Raw genomic sequence first — 20,322 nt, 5'->3', positions numbered from 1 at the left:
AACCACTTCAAAATCTCATAGGATCGTCAATATGGGTCCCTTTCTGGTCCAATGTGCATAGTGCAAAAGAAGATCCGATCTCCTTTTGCCAAACCAAACCAAAAGAGAGTTTTAGAGTACCATTTGGTCTATCTAATGGACATTGTGTGTCTGTGATGAACCAAACCAAAAGAGGGCTGAACAACTCTTAGTAGCTCAGCTTTCAGAATGTTTTTTAAATTTGTATGTCCAGATTTTTGTGAAACTAAACACTTATTTCCTCATCTGAAAATGAGTCTTCAAACCCAAAAATTTCTTTACAAATAAAGGGGAGAGGACAGATCAGAAAAAAAAAAAAAGGAAAAGAAAAAAGAGGCTCTTCTTCCAACACAAAACACTCTGCCAAAGCTTTGTTGGAAACTCATATGAACACTCCTCAACCCGAGGACACTCTCTCAGATATGATACAACTAAAATACGAAAATCCCTTGTTTTATTTGACATGAAACACATTCTTGGAGGTGGAAGCCAAACCAAGACAGAGAGGATGGCTCACGGTACAGCTTGTTCACTCACATGAGTTTAATGCGAGCATGTGGGGAGAGTATTTAATTTAACCAATTCAAAACTAAGCTTCTGAAACTAAAAGTTTATATATTATCCACAATCGGATTTTTATGCAATTAACAAGGGCTTTTTTGAATCAAAGTAGAGATGATCGACTTCATACTAATTGGATTTCTAGAATTTGATTTAACTATTCGACAGCCAGTGAAGCCAAAAGTAAACAAAGAAGTAAATGCAGGTTATCAAAATCATCAACTTCCATAAAAAAACAAATTCTGGGATATACGGAAGCTAAATGAACTAAGCAGAATCATAATCTACAAAAGGCATACTTCCATTCCAACAGCATAACTTCAAACACCATTGTCTGTTTAGGTACTAGTATCCTTGATGAGTTTCATATCCATGGCTGCAGATATTTGGAAGCTAAATGAACTAAGCAGAATCATAATCTACAAAAGGCATACTTGCATTCCAACAGCATAACTTCAAACACCATTGTCTGTTTAGGTACTAGTATCCCTAATGAGTTTCATATCCATGGCCGCCACATCCTATGTATGACTTACAAAATGCCGACTCGCAAGTTTAGAGTTATTATTATCAAAAGACTTGCTAGCCTCAGCTGGATCCATCAACCAAATTTCTCACACAAATCATCGACAGTGAATCCTGATTCTTGACACTGCAGCAGACTAATGCAACAGCAAGCTTCAGTCATCAATAATGTACAGATACTATCCATCTATATCAAATCTAAGCTTGTGTGGTTATATGCAATTGCCATTTTTAATGAATCCAGTAATAATCCAATGATGATCCTTAATCTAACACAAGACTTCCTAGATATACTGATAAAATGTCATCCCATTCTGCTATTTCATTTAACTTTTGCTATGGCATGCTTATGCCTGATGGTCCACAAATAAGTATGGTGCATTTTCTTGTGGACTCATTTAACTTATCCAATCAATAATCACACATAAAGCTTTGACTAGGTACAATTCATCCAGTACTGTGTGGACAAGTCCCTGGTGTAAGCCAAACAAAACGGGTCAATTGCACACAACTAGTTGCACAATCTTGAATAGAATAGTTCAAGATGTGACCAGATGTAGTGAACACAATATTATGTGGTTGCCACTTGCCACTTATGTAGATTTAAAAGGAAAATAAAATAACTTCTCACGTGCAAGATGGCATGAAAAGATCTGTGCAATTTATGCATCATCTAATACATAAAGCGTTTGCTCCATTTTCTTGAACACCTGCCCTTTTTACCTTACATGTTATTGCACATCTAGACATTATTTTATTCTTTTTTTTTTATAAAACAGGCGTAGATATTAAATTAACTAAATGCATGCCTGTTTTACCATAATTATCACCTTGCCAAAGGGAAGAAAAGAAGGGGTGGGGCTATATGCCATAACCCACCTCCATAAAATATTCCCTGAGCCAAGGCCCAACACTCCACTTTCAATCTTGACAAGTAGTTGAGTACCACAAAGACTGAGAGTCATCTCACAACAAGGCTAAGGACGGTAAGAATGATATGTCAACATCCGTAAAACAGTTTCCACAAAACATACAGGCCAGACAAAGAGTCACAAAGTCTCACTGGGCAGTGGGCACTCAAATTTCAGCAACAAGTTGATTATCATATCTATCCTAATTCTCCAGATTTTCTGACTCCAAGCAGAGTTTTCCTTCTCACCTCTTTCTTGCTAAAACCTGAATCTAGTACCCACCCTAATCACAATTGGTACGAAATTTTTTTTTTTACTAGACAATTTTCAAAAATGGATGTGCAAAAACCTTAATGTGCTAGACAATATGAAAAATTGAATTTTTTTTTTATATAAAAGATATAGAAAAGCCATAAAGGAGAATATAAGAACAGAACGATAAAGCAATCAACAAAATGACAAGAGCAATGCATATAACATTAACATAACATTAGATCTTTCACACGTATCTGTTACATATAGACCTCCATGCCAATAAACTTAGAGGCCTGACACAGGGGACAAAAACTAAGCTTACTTTCACATTCTTTACAGAGGCAGAGATGCTTACAAGGCAACAAAAGCATGCAAACTTCATTGACTCTACAAGCCTTACAAGTCATAATCTCTTTCATGTCATTGTTCTCCTTGCATAACAGGTGAAAATCAATGGAACGGCCATTGCAGCAAGAAGCCGTATCATCTACTTCACTATCACCACATCCCTCTTTACTGTCTCTACTTTGAGCATAAACTTGCTGAAGATTAACTTTAAGAGCCGAGATCATGTTTTCATTGTATCTAGCTCGCTGTTGCCAAGCACCTGCTTCAACAGTTAACTGTTCCATTCGCTCTTCAAGTTCCTCATTCTTCCTGTTAATGCTCTCCATCTCGGCCTCTTTCTCACGGAGTTTCTGAAGGACCTTTTCTTCTACAAAAGAGAGAGTTTGAAGCTGGGTGGCCTGTACCTTTTCTAAAATATTTTGCTGCAACCGGTCACCCTATTAATTTTTTTTTTTTTTAAAAGTCAGTTAGAAACACTTCACAAAAAATAAGCAATAAACTTACAAAATGCTTATTTTCTAGTAAGTGATGCTAAATAGAAAGCAATTATAGTGCAGTAAACTCCCTCCACCCAGGTGGGAGTGAACAAAAGCATAAACAGTTTTTAACTTTCCCATCTAGTTTGATTTGATTTTAATCTTCTAGTTATTACTTATTACTTCATACTTGGTGAATAAAAGCAGCAAAGAAAATAACACCCACAAGAAGTACAAAGCAAAGGGGGCTCATTGGAAGTCAACCAAAAATGGAAAAACAAAAAAAGAATCCAAGAAGATTCTAGGTAAAAACAATAGCATTGAAAATTTAGATATATTGACTTTAAAGGAACGTGCCAAAGTCTATTAAACATCCACATGTGACGCACTGTTAAAGACCATATATATAACGGATCTTATCAGCCGACCAAACTTCTCCCCCCCCCCAAAAAAACAAAAAAAAAAAGAAGGAAAAAAGAAAAAAGACATACAACATTCTAGACACCATAAAGAGGAACAAATGAATCAACCAACAAGCACATCTCTCATACATTAAACTAAACAAATTTCTAGAAAGGTATTTAGGAGGAAGTAACACCTGTTACCCTCTTAATTGGACAACACCACCTCCAATGACGAACCCAATAAACATAACAGGAAACATCCAAACAGCACTCTTCCATCACAAGACATCACCTCCACTACCAGCCCCTTAACTTTGAAAAGAAACAAACATATTTCCAATTCCTAATAATTCCAGTGCAACTCTCTATGTCATACCACTTATCCTCCAGCAAGAATTAAATTCCCAGCAACAAAAGATAACCTAAAGATCCTCCTTAAGAGGAACAAATAGGAATTATATTTCACAGAAATAACAATTTTAAGTTATTCGTATTTAGACCATTTGAAGGGGGTTGTGATCCAAAAGTAACTAAATGCTAATGCCATGATCATTCTCTTCAAAAACAATCAAAGAATCAACAACCTCATTTCTAAGCCTAGGAAATAAACTACGAACTTAGCAACTTCCATGGGGAATGCAAACATTTCATACGCTATGGATATCCATTTCCTCACTATTTGAGTTGAAATATGTTTTGTCAATATCACTAACCCAAGTTAACACAAATAGCAACCACAACACATTGATATTCATAATTTATAAATGCCATAGAAATTGGTTTAATCAATGTTTATGCAATCATGACCAATGCATGAACATACATAATTATAAACAAAAACAATACCCCACTACAACAACAACAAGAAGCACATGCATTCTTTTCCGCAATGCTATTCTATCCAAAGTCATAAGTCTCTATCATCTCCAAATTGACAACAACCGAGCCTTAGTCCCAAAATTTTGGGATTGGCTATGGATTCTCAACAAATTACTTAGGGTCGGCTATATGTATTCTTTTCCTCCATTCGACTCTATCTAAAGTCATACTCTATGTTATCTCCTTAATTGATGTCTTTTCTTAATTATTTTTTATTACTTCTACTAACGTGATTCTCCTCTATCTCCTTAATTGACATGTCCCAAAATATTTCCCATGCCACTCATCAAATATGCGACTTCAACAACTTAAAACTTTTAAATCCAATTTATATTATTAACACAAAAGTAGAAAATAATACATAAATCACTATTAACCATAACTCAAAATAACCAGCAAGAATGATAATTGATAAGTCTTTGAACAAAACAAAAGACCTGGACTTTGAGGAATCTATCAATCTCAGCATCGTGCCTCTGCAGCTCGGATTCAATATCGTCCCCAATGAGTGACAGCAAGGCGGAGTCTCCGGTGGAAGCCATTCGGGTATTATTGTCAAGAGACAAGCCCAAACCCGTGGACACCGATCGCGGTTGAAAGAAATCGACAGACGATATCTGAGAATTGTTCTCCAAGAAATCCTGCTCCTTCAACCTCTTCTTCTTCGGCTCCACCCCATAATTCCATTGCAACTCAGCCCCGCCGTCACTGCCATCGTTCGCAGCAACCGGACCAGGAGCTAACCCTACCACATGAACTACATAAACAACAACAACAACAACAACAACAACAAAAAATTTTGAATTTTAGGGTTTATATTTTTAAGGCTCTGTTTGGCTACTCAGGAAATGGAAAATTCCAGCTCAAAATTTACTCATCAAAGAAAGAAAAAAACAAAACCCTAACTAAGCTTGGAAACGGTAAGTTTCAGCTCAAATTAAACATTTCCCGGAAATTCAATCAACAAGTATTTGCTTCCCAAGGAACAATTTATGAGCAACCAAACAGAGCATAAACAAATGCATTTTTATATAACTTATTTAAAAGAAGCTAAAAAGAAGAAGAGAGTAATTACATGAAGGAATATAAGGAGGGTGTTGAGATTGATCTTGAAGATGAGTGGTGGGGTTGTAATAGGCCACTGGCTGTGATATCTGACCGTCGATTGTGTACAAGTTTCTGGAATTAACAAAATCAAAGTGAATGATTAATAAAAAAAATTAAAAAAAAAAAAAAAACATATATAGAGAGAGAAGATAAAATGGTTTTTGTTATGAGTTTTGAAGAGGAAATTAATTACCTGAAGGATTTGGATTGTTGGTGTTGTTGTTGGGGTTGGTAGTGTGGTTGAAATTGGTGTTGAGGAAAAGAAGCCATTTATGAGAGAGAGAGAGAGAGAGAGAGAGAGATGAGAAAAGAGGTCTGAACGAAATATAGAGAGAGAGGGGCTGGCGAGGTAGCCGATGGGGGAAGATTCTTCCTATTTTGCTATTTGGTCCTCTGTGTTTTTACAATTTGTGGTGAATAGGGCTTTTTCGTTGATGGGCTGGTTTTTTTGTTTTTGTTTTTGGGGTAAGTGTGGCCTGTAAAAGTGTGAATTTTGGGCTTGCTTGGTTGGACCACATTTTTTGGGCTTTTAAAGATATTAGCCCGTGGTTCAGGCCCAGCCTGGCTTGCTAATTGCTATTGTATACTCTACTTGCGCCTTGCGGTGAGTCAGTGTCCAAAGGCCCAGAGCATTTGCATCCCTTTTTTTAAAAAAAATTTAGTCCAATTTGGTCTATTTTGGTCCGTTTCGGTTCAATTTGATCCATTTTGGTCTATTTGGTCCTGTAAGTCCTTTTTGGACTTATTATGCCTTAATTCTGAAAGAGTTTCAACTTATGGCGTACTTATGACGTCCACTCCTAATAATAATTTTTTATTATCAGACCAAAACACCAATCAGTTTTTGATGTAGGAGAGGATTGAACCCCAGGTCTATTATACAATCATCAGAGACTTTAGCAGTTGAGCTAACTAGAACCCACACTTAAATTGATCATTTTTATAGGTTGTCTTCTCAATTTTGAGCTCAAAAACTCTTTTTTTTTTTTTATAAAATTTTCGGGTTGAAAGTAAAAAAAATTTATTCTATTTGGGCCAAACTACTTAGTTTTAGACTATAAAATACAAACAAAATAAGCATTAGAAATTGAGATTAAATTATGTAAGGATGTGGCGTAAAACTCATATTTTACCATTCCAATCTCAACATGCTACATCATCTTATCACATATTTAAGAATAAGTACAATTGTGGGGGGTAAAAGAACCCAAGTGGGCATATGGGCCTTTGGACTGAAGCATGGAAGGCCGACCTACTCCAGAATTAAACTCTACGAATTAGCCCATACGCCGAGGATCCAAGGGTACAGCCGAGAACGAGCTTCTCTGTGGACAAATCCAAGAGAACTCAAAACTTCATTATGGAGGTCAAGGTATAACTCTGGAAAGACTAATGGTTAAAAGGGAATATCCTGAACCTTCTAGATGCACCAGTGTTAAAGAAAATATCAAGTGCAAAGGCTGCCACCTCCGCATTAAAGGCTCTGCATCTACCTCTCTGGCCGCATTAATGGGGAAGTGACCCCTGAACAGTAGGGCTGAAACTTCTAGTCACTATCCAAAAACTATCAGGGAAGGCAGTATTTAAAGGGGGTGGAGGCCAGAGAGAAGATGGAGGTCGGTAACTAAGAAAGAAATTAAGAATTGTAACCTTTAAAGAAAGAAAGAGAAATAACACAGAAGTAGTCCTCGGCTCACGTCCGAGGAGGTCTATTTGCAATTATCGTTTATTATTTACAAGTGTTTGTAACTTTTAGTCTGTTATCAAGTTCTCAGTACTTCTAACCTAGGTTTCAAGCCCACACTCTACAAATTTCATTGTTTAAGGCTCATTGGGCCTGAGCCCGTAGTTGTTTTTGGGTCCAGGTGCAATTGTGCACTTACAACAATTATGATCAATCAATTCTAATACCCATATATAAATCCAATCAAAAAAAAAATTGGGAGTTTATTGAGATATAATTAAATATGGTAGGATGTATTGAATTTTAACTAAATTACTGATGTGATAATCTTTTATTAGATGGTGTAAAATATGGGTTTTACATATCATCCTTACCAAATTCGGACTCTTAGAAATTATAAATGAATTAACATTATAATATCCACAGTTAAATTTGTAATACTTAGTTTGATTGATGAAAATATGAAATGAATCCATTATCTATACAAAGTGAGTTTTCGTCTAAATGTTTCACCCTCGTGAGCTCACGAGGCTGCAAGTGGGGGCAAGAAAATGGCTAGATGTTGTGCTTCACGGACTCACGGGGTCCATTTGAAAATAAAAAGAGCCTGGAATAAATAAACTCGATCTGGATCTTCTATGGATTAGTCCTCAATGAATTGATTCGTGTGAGCGGGAGTATCAATCATATAAGAATCACATACTCAACAAGTTTGTAATGTGCATAGAAATACAACTGCTATGATGGCCTATTTGCAATAAGAATCAAATAAGAATCACATAAAAGCTGGGCAGAAACAGTAATTAAAAGCATGTAAACAAGAATGAGTGGTGATGTATGTTAAATTATCAATTGTCTCAAAAGTTTAAGCTATTAAGAAACGATAAATTTAATCATTTAACTAGATAATTTTAACATTGTATTTATTGTAAAACAAAATTGAATAATGATGATGCCGAAGAAATCACCAGTAAGCTGCGAGTACTCCTCAGATCGAAGCAACACCTGCGAAGAGAAAATAGATGATCGAACAGAGAGCACCGGTGTAGTGCCGGCCAAAAACCCTCCAACGATCAAGTTAAAATCTTCTAAACAACCCTAAAGTGCCAGAGTTGAGATAATTGTGCGTACCTTTGGGTAATGAGGGTTTTGGGGTATATATAGTGGTATGGAGCCGAAATAAACGCCTTGGCGAATAAGTACTTTCCTTTTAGAAGAGTAATTCATGGATTTTTACCTATTGTATAGAGCCCTTTCCTTATAGGAGTCTTCTTGACTAAGGTTGAACGTGTAGCGCAAGAACTTTCCCTATATTCACGTATGTAGAAGTCAAAATAGGCTAAGAATGATGGTTGGATTACTTCTTTAGCTTTTACCTGCCAAGGTCGTCAGCCCACATGTACCTCCTACACTGTCGTCAGCCTGCATACGTCTCCAACAAGAACGTCAGCTAAGAACCTTCACTATCAAGGTCGTCAGCCTTGACTCGTCAGCTTGATAATTTAGCCTCACCTCGCCACGTAAGGGGTGTGACCTCGAATCGCCAAAAGAAAGCGTCTTAATATGAGTGGCTGACGAGTTGTATATTCCCGTCAGCCTTCTTAATGTACTAAGCTCATAAAAAACGTCACTATCAAATAACATTGAAAATAAGAATTTTGTATTTATGTACTTTTTTGCTTGTAAAACTCACAAACAAGTGTTCTACACTGTCTTATTATGATTCGCTTTGAGTAAAATTTTGATGAGATTGTAGATTTGTCACAAGAACAAAACGTAATTTCAACTAATTTATTGCTGACATTTAGGGGTGTTTGGTAGAGTAATTTGAGATGAGATTTTTGTAGTTTGATATATGATTTTTGTAGTTTTTTGAAATATGAGTGAGTGAAAAAGTGTGTAAAAATGTGTAAAAATGTGTGTAATGTTATTTAAAATATAAAAATATGAGTTTGAGTTGGGTGACCAAACAGGCCCTTAGTGTTCAATTTATAGCCCCGTATCCATTGTTACACTCACGCTAGTCGGCAGAAACAGTCAATTTCCATGCGATTTCCCGAGTTCCTGTTCCCGAGTTCCTCCCATGGTTGCACTCACACTAACACTGAGAACTGCTAGAAACACAAAAAACCATCCTCTTTGTTTTTGTTTAGCTGATCCAGGCTCCAGTGGATTATTATCAATGACTTTATCATTTCTAAAGGCACTTCCTGTCCTCCCTATGATTATCAGCATTGATGCTCAGGTTGACCACACTAGCTTTCAGCTTATATGACTGAAGCTCTTGAATGGCCATGGACCATGTCTCTCAACAATGAGCTCAGTAGGGAAGAAGAGCAAAGGTAGTGTGATTGACCAGTGGTCTTTATTTGGGAAATCAATGCATTGCCAGGGGTCCTGTTCAGAGGCTGCTCTAGATCTCATGCTTAGTTTCTTCTAAGATTCTGAGTCAAACTAATAGACCCATTTAATGTTTGCTCAAATTTGCATCCAATTTGTTGACTGTTAATGGAATTGTTATTTGAGTTGTTTGTGACTTTGTGTTTAGTTGGGCATGCAATAAAGTCTTGTGGATCTGATCTAGCAGTGGTTGTTGTAATAACATTACAGACAATGAAGTGGACCCTAAAGTATTTATAGATTACCCTTTTTCTGGAGGTTTATTCACATGACTTATGTTATGCTACAATATTTTTACAGCTGCTGACATAATGTGTTGTGATTTGGGGTAAATCGCCTTCATTGACACAAGATCACCACATGTCAACATTTGTAAGAAATGTTGTGTTCGGTAGACTTATTGTTATTCACATGTACTAATAAAATGGATGAAGCAGGGTTAATGTGAAAAGGTTGATAAAGTTTGGTCAATGAAAAACTATGAAGCACGGGTGCGTTTCGGGATTCGGGTGCGGGTGTGGGAGCGGGTGCGGGATTCGGCAATTTTTGAAAAAGTAGGGTACGGGTGCGGCGATTAAAAAATTATTAAAAATATTTTTATTTATATTTTTAATATATTGCTAAACATACTTTTTTCACATTATATAAATATATACCAAATTTAAGAGCAATAGTAAATAATAACTAGAATACAGAGAATGAAAGAAAGCCTAGCTGAAGAGTGAAGGCAGAGAGTGGGAGAGAGGTGCAAGAAAAATGAAGAGGGAGAGGGCTGGGTCTTGGGTATCGGCCGATATCGGCAAATTTCGACCGATATCGGCCGATATCGGCATATTTCGGCCGCTATCGACCGATACCAGAAATCCGATACGGACCGATACCGAAAATCCGATATTGACCGATTTGGGCCGAATCGGCGCGAATCGGCCCGATTTCGTGCGCGTCGGCCCGAATCGGCGCCGTATTGGCACGAATCGGAGCAAATCGCGCTGAAAAAATTGTTTTTTTAATGCCCGACGCGGCACGGACACGCAGGCAGCGGCGTCGCCTGCGCGTCCCCGCGTCGGGCCGCGTCGGACGCGGGTGCAGCGGCCCAAACGCCGCACCCGTGCTTCCCAGATGAAAAATGACTTCTAATTTTTCTTGCGTTGATGCCTCTCTAGAATTCTTGAATTCATGAATCTCAGACCACTTTCCATTAATTCCTCTTTCTTGTGCCTAAAAATCTCACCGGACCTAGGCTGTTCAAATCCTTCAACTATTGAGCAGGTGATGATGCCTGTCTTTTCCCCTCTTCTTCTAAGTGTATGCTAGCAACATCTTGAGGTTGTCACAATGTACAGGCTTGAAAAAAGCTTGAACTTTTGAAAGTTGAGCTTAAGAAGTTTAATAAGAATCATTGTAATGGTGTTGTTGATAGTTAAAATAGCTAAAGAATAATCTGGGCCAAGCTCAAAATTTGCTATATGGAAGCTAGATGTTGCAGGATATGTTCAAGCAGAAAAACAGTGGCTTAAGAGCATACAACCATTAGAAAACCAGAGAAGGAAGCAAAGCCAATAATTCAATGGCTTAGAGCAGGTTATACGAATTCAGCTTATTCTCATTATATTCCAATAAGAACGAAAAGAGCTGAAAATAATATCAAATGCCTTTATGCTGAGTCTGTTGAAAAGCTTGAGGCTATTCATTTCTATTAAGTCTTATTGGGACTAATGCAATTCATCAAGATACAAACTTGATGAATAAACTAAATCAATTTCTTCAGTAACAATTATTTTGCAATACAAGTGTTGCTTAAATTGCTTTGGCAGAAAGCTGTACAGTGGATAAAATCAATTGTAAGAAAGCTTCAGTAACAATACTCTTTTCTATTTGCCTAGTGAAAAAAACTCCATGACCAGATAGCTACACCTGTTATTTCTGTAAGAAAGCTTGGAGTATATTGTACTATTGTTGGCCGAGAAGTGAGGCAGTGATGTCTCTTTCTATATAGGAAGTTAGTTGGGGGTAAATGTCACTATCATCACACTTATTCCAAAGGGACTATTCCTTCTCTTGTTGCACTTTAACTTTGTATATAGTGTTTTTGTTCATTTGCTTGCTACTTGGGCATCTGCTATCTGCTATCTGGAAATTGGAAATTATAATTTTGTTATCATGGAGATATATAAAAGCTTAACATAGGAATAGACCCCAGATAAAATACCACCTCGCTATTTGGAGTCTATCTCCATCTTCTTAATCCCTTTTTAGGTTTTGTTGGAGGGTGCTTTCCTTAAAATAATAATAAAAGAAAGGGATGTCGATGAAGAGCAGGTTGTGCCACTGCTGCCGACAACATCTTGGCAGAGAGGCAACACATTATAGAATTTTAATAATGTTCTATCCGCTTAAGTTTTTAAGAAAATCAGTATTTTAATATGGTATTAAAACAGTCGATTTAAGCTTTTAGAACACGATAATTTAATTCAATAGATGCTTAACAGAAACAATCACTGTTTGCCATGTAGTAGGTGCATCGTGCACAGATTGTAAAGTGGGCATAGCGTAACTCTACATAGTACATATGGAAAGCATGAAAGGTGCTTAATGTGGAATTTTAGAAAAACTTGATTATGAAATTATTGCGGCATTAGCTGATTCTTTTTGTGCCATTGTTTGTCTGGACTCTGGAGTCCCATTCACACTCATGATAAATAATAGAAGACAGAACTGATCATTAATGACTTTTACTACTCATAAGATCATTTTGATTATTTTATTGACATTCATTTCCTCGCAAGTCAGAATGTGGACAAACTGTAGGCTGTTAGATGGCCAATGGACAGCGAAATATGACACTTGTTTTGTCGCTTGGTGATCAAGTTATGCTTTTATTTCACCCTACTTAACACCTACAAGAATCAAGGAGTAAAAAAGAGAGTAAATCCCAAAGGGATATAGTTGAAAACTTGAAATGACATTTCATCTCTAATGATGGTGTGAGACTGTGAGGTAATGGATTCAATAGTTACTGAAGTATTTCTAGGTGAATGAGACCTTGGCTATGTTTAGCCAATATCTTGGAGCATTGTAAAACCTACAAGAAAGAAAATCAATATTGAAGGGCACTCATGTAGTACCGTCCTAAGTTTTTTCGATTCTTAAGTTTGAATTTCACTCAATTTAGGTGAAAAGTTAAAAGAAATAGAAAAAGTAGGTTTATCTCTCGAAATTTTGCAACAACGATCATGCTGTCTTTATATAGATAGCCTAAGTGACTGTTGACTTCATAAGTATCTCATTCTACAATTGAAATGTCGTTAGTATACTGATTATAATAGTTGTAGGATCATCGTGATACATAACCGTTAGGAATGGACATGAATTAATGGCATATTAAATGTATTTTAGTGGTTACGCTTTCCTTTTCTAGTTTAGATAACTATATGGTTATGCATTCAAGTGGATGGGTTTGGGTGTAGATGTTTATGAACATGATACTACCTAATTGTCCTTAACAATTGTTAATTAAAGATACTATATTGCAAACATTTTGAAGGAACACTACATGTTTGTAAGATACAACCAAAACATACAATTGATCTATAAAATACCAAACGAAAGAGACAGATTTGATCATGACTGAATTGAAAAATATTCTTCAACTCATTCCATAGCTGTTCAAAAAGACCAAAGACCGTCAACATGTAATTGGATTTTTATTAAAATGATCACATAATGAGGAAGTTCTTCCAAACTTGTTTGAAGGAAAAGCTAATACATGACTAGAAAGGAAGGGAACCAATCACACGTTTTAGACTATATTCGGGTGCACGGAAGGGGGAAGAGAAATTATGTCTTTTTCTTTGTTTGATTTCAATGAAAAAGAGGACAGAAGGGAAAATTTGAGAGTTTTTATGGTACCAACCATTTTTTCCGCTCACAAAATCACTTCAATATCTTGGAAAGTTTTGACTTTGGTTTTTTTTATTTATGTAAAAAAATTTTTATATCCGCATAATAAATTATTAATTTATAATTGTTTTCTTCATTTTTTTTATAGTCCGTTTGGATTGAGGAAGAGTAAAGTAGAATAGATTTAACATAAAATTAGCTTATTTTTAGCCAACTCTACTCTACTCTATTCTTCTCCACTCCCCCTCATTCCCCCCTCTATCCAAACAGACCATTATTTTCTTTCTCCTCCCCTTAACATCAAAACACCAGCATATTTTCTTTCCTTTTCCCGTCACTAGTTTACTTAGGGTCTGTTTAGATACCGCTTATTACTAAAAACTAAAAATACTATAGTAAAATAATTTTTAAATGTGTGAATAATGCCGTGGAATTCAATTTTAAAGTTGTTTTTTTTTAAAAAGTTACTTGTAGATCCTGTGAACAGTACACAAGACCTACTAAAAAAACGTAGCTACAGGAAAATGCACAAAACGCGCTTCCCAAACTCATGCTTACACCTTTTTCTCTTCCCTCTCCTTCCATGTAACTAAACCTAACTTTAGAGACAATATTGCACGTGCAAATGTGATGAGGCTAATATAATATGGTCCGTATTAGCCTAAGAACTTGGGAATTCAAGTTTAATTTTTGAATAAAAAGTGGTTATGATGATGTTTGAAGTTTGAACACTCGTTCTTCGGCCAACATCAAAAGACCTAGACATAATTAATTTGTATTACATCTTACATCATCGTAAAAGTAAACTTAGCACTGTTCTGACGTTTCTAAAATAAAAAAAAAGAAGAAGAAGTAAACTTAGCAATGCTAAGTCCTAACAGTGACACATTACCTAAAAATAAATAAAAATTTACATTCCCAGCAAAACGATTGGAATCATTACATTATTGACGAGATAGAACAATGAATAAATTGTACTTTATTTCTTAATTTTACAATAAAATTATAAATTACTATGAATAAAAAATACACCAAAGGAAAGGTCATCATCATCACTCAAAGTTATACAATGGAATCCAACCTGTTTTCCTCACCATTCAATCTTCTCATGCACTTGGACAGCCAACCAAAAAGTCCAAAACCGCGTTCCTCACGCTTCTTTGCCCACACATGCTGAGCTGTCTTTCAGTCTCTCATTCCAGTTTCCACTTTTTCTTTAACCAAAAATAAAGAACATAGAAAACAATTCAAAAAGATAACACAAACTATTCCCTTTTCTTCTTTTTTTGGGTTTCAATGCTGTGTGTTCCCACTATGTTCAATTATATGTGCAATTATTCTTGCCGAGCGACATTGCAACGTTGAGCTTTTTGGGATCATAGGTGACTGAACAGTCAATCCTCTTGTAGAACTTGGGCTGCACCAATTTCCCCAAAACATTGGCTTTAGATCGAACCTGGAAGCTCAAACTCAGTGGCACTGGCAATGTCGATGTACCCGTTGCTGATGTGCTCATTCCAGCTCCACTTCCGTACATTGGAATTTGATCACTCATTACTGTCACATTAACTAATCTTTGGCTCTTCCTTGATTGATAAAACTCCCTCATCTGCAATACCCAGTTCACCAAATTTTGGAGAAAGTAGAAAAATGAAAATTTTAGACCAAAATCCTAAATTTGAGATTTTTTTTTTGACATGTTCATTTTTGACAATCAATGTGATTTCTTGCTAATTCAGTCACAGATATAAACAAAAAAGACCTTTAACAAAAGAAATCAAAACAATCAAAATGAAAAATCTCATGCTAAATAATAACAATAAATCTATGGACAAGTTTTAAGTGGTTGACTTTGAGTGATCCATCAATTTTTTTTTTCCAAACACTCCTGATTAAATCAACAAACTGCGAAAACGAGTGACAATATGTGTCCCCGTAATATTGACTCTAATATACTAACATGATGTATTAGTCTAGAAAGTGAAAAATATAAAGTCTTTTTCTGTGACTTACGGTTCCAGAGGCTATGGTGAGTTGGGAATAAAGTAGATCTAGAGGTGTCGATGTGACATGAACCCCAAAGAATGTGCCGGTGTTCCGGTACGTGAATTTCACCGTTGAATTCACTGAGATCATATCAGTAGCCACTCCAGAAGAATCCGAACCAGCTTGAATCTTAAACTGCTCAAACGTTATACTCTGAGAAAACAAAACAAAAACACACAAAATTAATCAAAATAATCAAAACCCATTTCACAATTTGCTTAGAAGAACCATAAAAAAGTAATCTTCAATACCTTGATTGTGATCTCTGGCTTCATGGGCTTACTAGCACCCAACAAAATCAAAGAAAAAATAGTGAACAGAATGAAAAACCCAAGCACAAAAGCAAGAACATAGCAACGACGAGGGAGACCCTTTACACGCTCTTCGTCTTCAAGAAGCCCTTCTTCTTCAATCACATCACACTGATCCTTCCATGGCTTCTGACCTTTTCTTTGGCCCCCTCCACGCGACCCGTCGTTTGGGGAGATCTTTCGGGATCCGGGTTTCAAAGACCCAGAAAAACGACTTGTCGAAGACTCACGGGAGTGGCGGCCCACGGAGGAGTGAGAATGAGGTGGAGATCCAACTGGGCTGAGAACTGGTGTGGAGTGAAACGAAGTCGTTGTCTTCTCTCCATCGTGGGAGTCACGAGATGGGCTCTGAACATAGTAGACTTGTCTTCGAGGAGATCTAGTTGGTGAAGATGGGGCTAAGCTTGTTACCTCTGAGTCTGTCTTTGCATGCATTTTGGGTTTTTGTTTTAGAGTTTTCAGACAATGGTCGAAGTTCTGGGACTCTTTTTTTTTTTTTTTGGTTTTGGTTTTGTTTTTGATCTCAAGGAATGGAAGAATTTTTTAGATGCTCTGACTTTATGGACAGTTTGCTTGTCAACTTGGGAGTGTAATTAAGAAAATGGGTTAATTGAAGAGAGACTGTAATCTGCAACTCTGTAACGCTTAGAATATATTATATTTACATTAACCTTCTTCTTCTTTTTTTTTTTTTTTTTGGTTAAAAGAATGATTCATTCAAACAAACTAACCAACAAAAACTAGTTTAAAACAAAGCCTGTTAAAATACATGTCATTAAAGTCTTTCCTTATGGCTTGTTTGGATGTTTAAAAAAGGAGGGAGAGAGAGTAATTTAAATCCCTTATTTGGAAGTTTTCTAAAAAAAAGGTGGAAAGATTTGGAGGGGTTTGGGGGGGTTTCAACTACTTCTAACCCCTCATTTTTAATTCCCCAAATTGGAGAGATTTGGAGGGAAAGTAGAGTAGAGTAGATAAATTATTTGACCAAATGAATTCTCCAATTTACCCTTTTTAAATTAACAAAATTACAAACCAATTAATTATAGACCAATATTGCAATTTATTTTCAAATATGGGTAAATTTTTCTATTTAATCATTTCCTCTCCTCTACATTCCAATTTTAAAAACATCCAAACAAGGGGAAGGGCTAATTACTCTCTTCCCCTTACTAATTTTAAAAACATCCAAACAAGGTGGAGAGTAATCATTTCACTCTACTCTCCTCCCCACTACTCTCCTCTACTCTCCTCTCCTCTCTCTCTAAACTTCCAAACAGGCCATTAAGGATTTCAACACGTTCATAGGCGGACTACTAAAAATAGAGAACTGTAATTGCTGATTAGCTCCCTTCCTCGCCATTATGTCTGCACACCGGTTAGCTTGCCGAAAGCAGTGCTTGATCTGAACTTGCTGGAAATGAGTCAACAACTGCCTGCAGTCATTAAAGATAGGGGATATAATATTGTTTGCACAACTTGGTTTTGTCAAAGCATCCACAATCATACTAGCATCCAATTCAACTTCAAGGCACTATATATTCAAATTTTTGCATAAAACTAGCCCATCCTTCAGCCCCCACATTTCTGCTACAACACTACTTGATGTCCCAATGAATCTGGAGAAACCAACAATCCAAACTTCATGTTCATCTCTCACAGTTCCTCTGCATCTGGACCTCCTCGAATTGTCAGCACATGAACCATCAGTATTTAATTTTTTCCATCCACTTGGAGGTCTCTCCCACCGAATCCTCTTAATCACATTACGAGTAAGCTGCTAGGGCAAAGGAACACAGTGCATGAACTCCACGACTTGGTTGTTGATGACTGATGGCAAATTCAGGTTTGGGTTTTTTCCATTGAAAACAAATTGATTTCTACTCTTCCATATTAGCCACACCACAAAGGGAAAAAGTAGCCTCCAATGAGGCTTGCCATGAAGAAAATTATTACTTGCTTTCCCACTTGTGCTCAGCCAATCTTGAAGGCCGGAATTCCAAAATCCTTGATTCCAAACCTCAATCCCTAGCTGAATCCACACATCCCTGACTCTCAAACAGTCCCTAAGAGCATGGATAACTGATTCTGAGTCTAGCTGGCAGACAGGACATTTGTCATCTTCCCCCACTCCTCTTCTTACCAAACAACCTTTAACACCTATATTATTATGAGCACATTGCCATAGGAAAGTTTTGATTCTAGGGAGCGTTTCAATTTTCCATATCTAGCCACAGTTAATTGAGAGACTCAATTCTACATCTAATGTCATAGAATAAGCACTCTTCAAATCACCTCTTGGATTGCCAATCCAAGCAAGTTTATCGCATCCCTGGTTTGTGATTGAAACTAGAGTTGCATGGATCATGGCCTTTATCTCTTCAGGGAGATCAAATTGAATTCGATGCCAATCCCACCCCAACTCCGCCACAACGTCCTTCGCCTTCAACTAATCCATTTATATTAACCTTATGACCATATGAGTGAGGCTACTACTATGAGAGTAGGAGCTTATTAGGAGTTCATCAAAAAAGAGAGAGAGAGAGAGAGAGAGAGCCTATAAGGCACCTTTGTAGAACATGACATGAGAACTTCCTTTGAAATTAAATTTATGAGTATTTCATAATAATTAAAGAGATATATGTTTCTCAAAAAAATAATTTTTTAAAATAATTAGTTAGAATAATGGGGAAGGAGAATTTAAAACGTGATTGTTTCTTTTTAAAATATTATAAAGTATCAGTTGAACTACAAGACTCTTGGCTTTTAAAAAAAACAAAAATCAAGAGAAATTATTAGTACACTCAGTGTGTTACATTTCCCTTTAACATAAGTGTTGATTTGCAAGACTTTTAAGTGAGAGGAAAATTTAGTGCATAGACTACACGTAATAATTTCACATAATCTAGGGGTCATGGGTTAATCAGGTTTGAGTTAAGTGTCAAATTTTCACTTGACCTGTTTTCTTTCGATAGATCAAATGAAATCGTTTGTATCTCACTTTTCGGGTGGATGGTTAATTAGGTTTTGGGAAAATCATAAGATATAAGGAATTGTGTACAAACTAGACTAAAATGAAGTGGACAAAACAAACTTAATATATAAGAAAGACGTTTTTTTGTTTATCTCTCAAATTATTTTTATGTTTAGATTGGTTAAAATTTGTATACAAAAGTAAGACTAATAAATCATTTGATTGCACGACTGATGCAGACAATGAACAACTGCAAAAGAGAATTATTAGAAAGATACCAATGTAATGCTGACCACAAATTTTTTGATGCTTAGGTGAGGGTTTATTTGTTTAGAGAGTCAAATCTATGAGTATTACAATCCTAATAATAAATATGCATATTTTATAGTTGTTACTTTAGGGTTTTTTTTTTTTGTTTTCTTGATAATTCAATAACAGACTAATTAAGTTATAAGACTCTTGATATTTTTCCTTTTCGAATTTCAAACTATTCCTACAACAAGAGGGAACGAAAGAGGAAGGATACCACTAGACTGTAAGTCTATTACAGGCCAGATTATTTCTTCTAAATTTAATTAGTAAAATGTTTTTCAAAATATGCTAAGTAGTGGCTCTATTTTATTTGTGAAAAAAGGTTCAAGTAACACAAAGATATGATTTAAAAAAAAAAAAAGAGTATAAATCACCCAATTTACAAGTATGGAGTAATAAGCAATGAGCTCAGAATCTCATCCTCTTAGGCCATAGCAAGAATATTAAATTTTACATCTATGTTACAATTACATGCTTTCTGTAATAGTTAGAAAAGTACATTTAGTTTCATAATAAATTTGACCAGAAATCAAAGTTGATGGTTTCAGATAAACTCATCACATGGCGGTTCCTAACTAGCTCTGGTTTGATCTTACAACTGTACCTTAACAAATCCAAAGAATAATTATGCCCTTCCGTAAGACAAAAGTGCTCTTGTTTGTTGGGTTTGTTTTGTGTAGGTTAAGAAAGATTAAGAAGCTAATCATAACTTAATTACCTACAGCCACAACACAGTTGGCACCGCAATTTTTTTAGTGGGGTGGCACTTATTGTTAATTCAGTGTGTATATTAATTTAATGCTAAACAGCTAAAGCCTAAAAGTAAAAGACCAGCGTGTGTAACCACCGACACTAGGCCCACGTGGAATAATATCAATTTGAACAGATTTTATGAGTTTCTGAAAATGACTCTACACCTTTTGTTTATTGAAATTGTTGTTGAGGTTGATTTTGTCTTTATCTTTAATTAAGTTTTTTTAATGAAAAATGCTAACAAATGCTTTTAGAATATTGGTTAATAATCAATTTAAAAAAGTTTTTATGAAAAAATAAAAAAAATCAATTAATATTTTGATAGCTTTTTTCATTTTTCATAAAAGTGGTGTTAAAACTTTCTTAAAATGGATTGTTAACTAATGCTTTAAGGGCATTCGTTAACATGACCCTTCTTTAATTTATCGCCTCAAGAACTAAATAATTGACTTTTCAAGATA

At 35.9% G+C, this 20,322-nt stretch overlaps 2 protein-coding genes across 2 annotated transcripts; both read right to left on the bottom strand.

Moving 5' to 3' along the window:
- Positions 1-2,471: 2,471 nt before the first annotated feature.
- On the bottom strand, positions 2,472-5,862 carry LOC142622538 (putative BOI-related E3 ubiquitin-protein ligase 3). Its single transcript, XM_075796027.1, has 4 exons — positions 5,678-5,862; positions 5,453-5,556; positions 4,815-5,134; positions 2,472-3,055 (listed from the first exon to the last, which is right to left on the bottom strand). The coding sequence occupies exons 1-4, from the start codon at positions 5,752-5,754 to the stop codon at positions 2,528-2,530; spliced, it is 1,029 nt and encodes a 342-aa protein (XP_075652142.1). The 5' UTR covers positions 5,755-5,862; the 3' UTR covers positions 2,472-2,527.
- An 8,499-nt stretch (positions 5,863-14,361) lies between these two features.
- On the bottom strand, positions 14,362-16,455 carry LOC142621789 (uncharacterized). Its single transcript, XM_075795152.1, has 3 exons — positions 15,766-16,455; positions 15,482-15,667; positions 14,362-15,077 (listed from the first exon to the last, which is right to left on the bottom strand). The coding sequence occupies exons 1-3, from the start codon at positions 16,258-16,260 to the stop codon at positions 14,787-14,789; spliced, it is 972 nt and encodes a 323-aa protein (XP_075651267.1). The 5' UTR covers positions 16,261-16,455; the 3' UTR covers positions 14,362-14,786.
- Positions 16,456-20,322: the final 3,867 nt, after the last annotated feature.

Source organism: Castanea sativa, chromosome 1 (genome assembly GCF_040712315.1).
Source record: "Castanea sativa cultivar Marrone di Chiusa Pesio chromosome 1, ASM4071231v1".
In the NCBI taxonomy this organism is placed as follows: Eukaryota; Viridiplantae; Streptophyta; class Magnoliopsida; order Fagales; family Fagaceae; genus Castanea; species Castanea sativa.
The sequence above is the reverse complement of the archived record's forward strand: the minus strand, read 5'-3'. Positions and strand labels throughout refer to the sequence as shown.

What these genes read in the sequence shown, in the direction of transcription:
- LOC142621789 (XM_075795152.1), bottom strand. Translation starts at nt 16,260, where the DNA reads ATGCATGCAAAGACAGACTCAGAGGTAACAAGCTTAGCCCCATCTTCA. An exon ending in AGCCAGAGATCACAATCAAG is followed by an intron (nt 15,668 to 15,765) that starts GTATTGAAGATT and finishes TTGTTTTCTCAG; the next exon opens with AGTATAACGTTTGAGCAGTT. An exon ending in TCACCATAGCCTCTGGAACC is followed by an intron (nt 15,078 to 15,481) that starts GTAAGTCACAGA and finishes TGGGTATTGCAG; the next exon opens with ATGAGGGAGTTTTATCAATC.
- LOC142622538 (XM_075796027.1), bottom strand. Translation starts at nt 5,754, where the DNA reads ATGGCTTCTTTTCCTCAACACCAATTTCAACCACACTACCAACCCCAA. An exon ending in CAACAATCCAAATCCTTCAG is followed by an intron (nt 5,557 to 5,677) that starts GTAATTAATTTC and finishes TGTTAATTCCAG; the next exon opens with AAACTTGTACACAATCGACG. An exon ending in ATAGATTCCTCAAAGTCCAG is followed by an intron (nt 3,056 to 4,814) that starts GTCTTTTGTTTT and finishes AAAAATTAATAG; the next exon opens with GGTGACCGGTTGCAGCAAAA.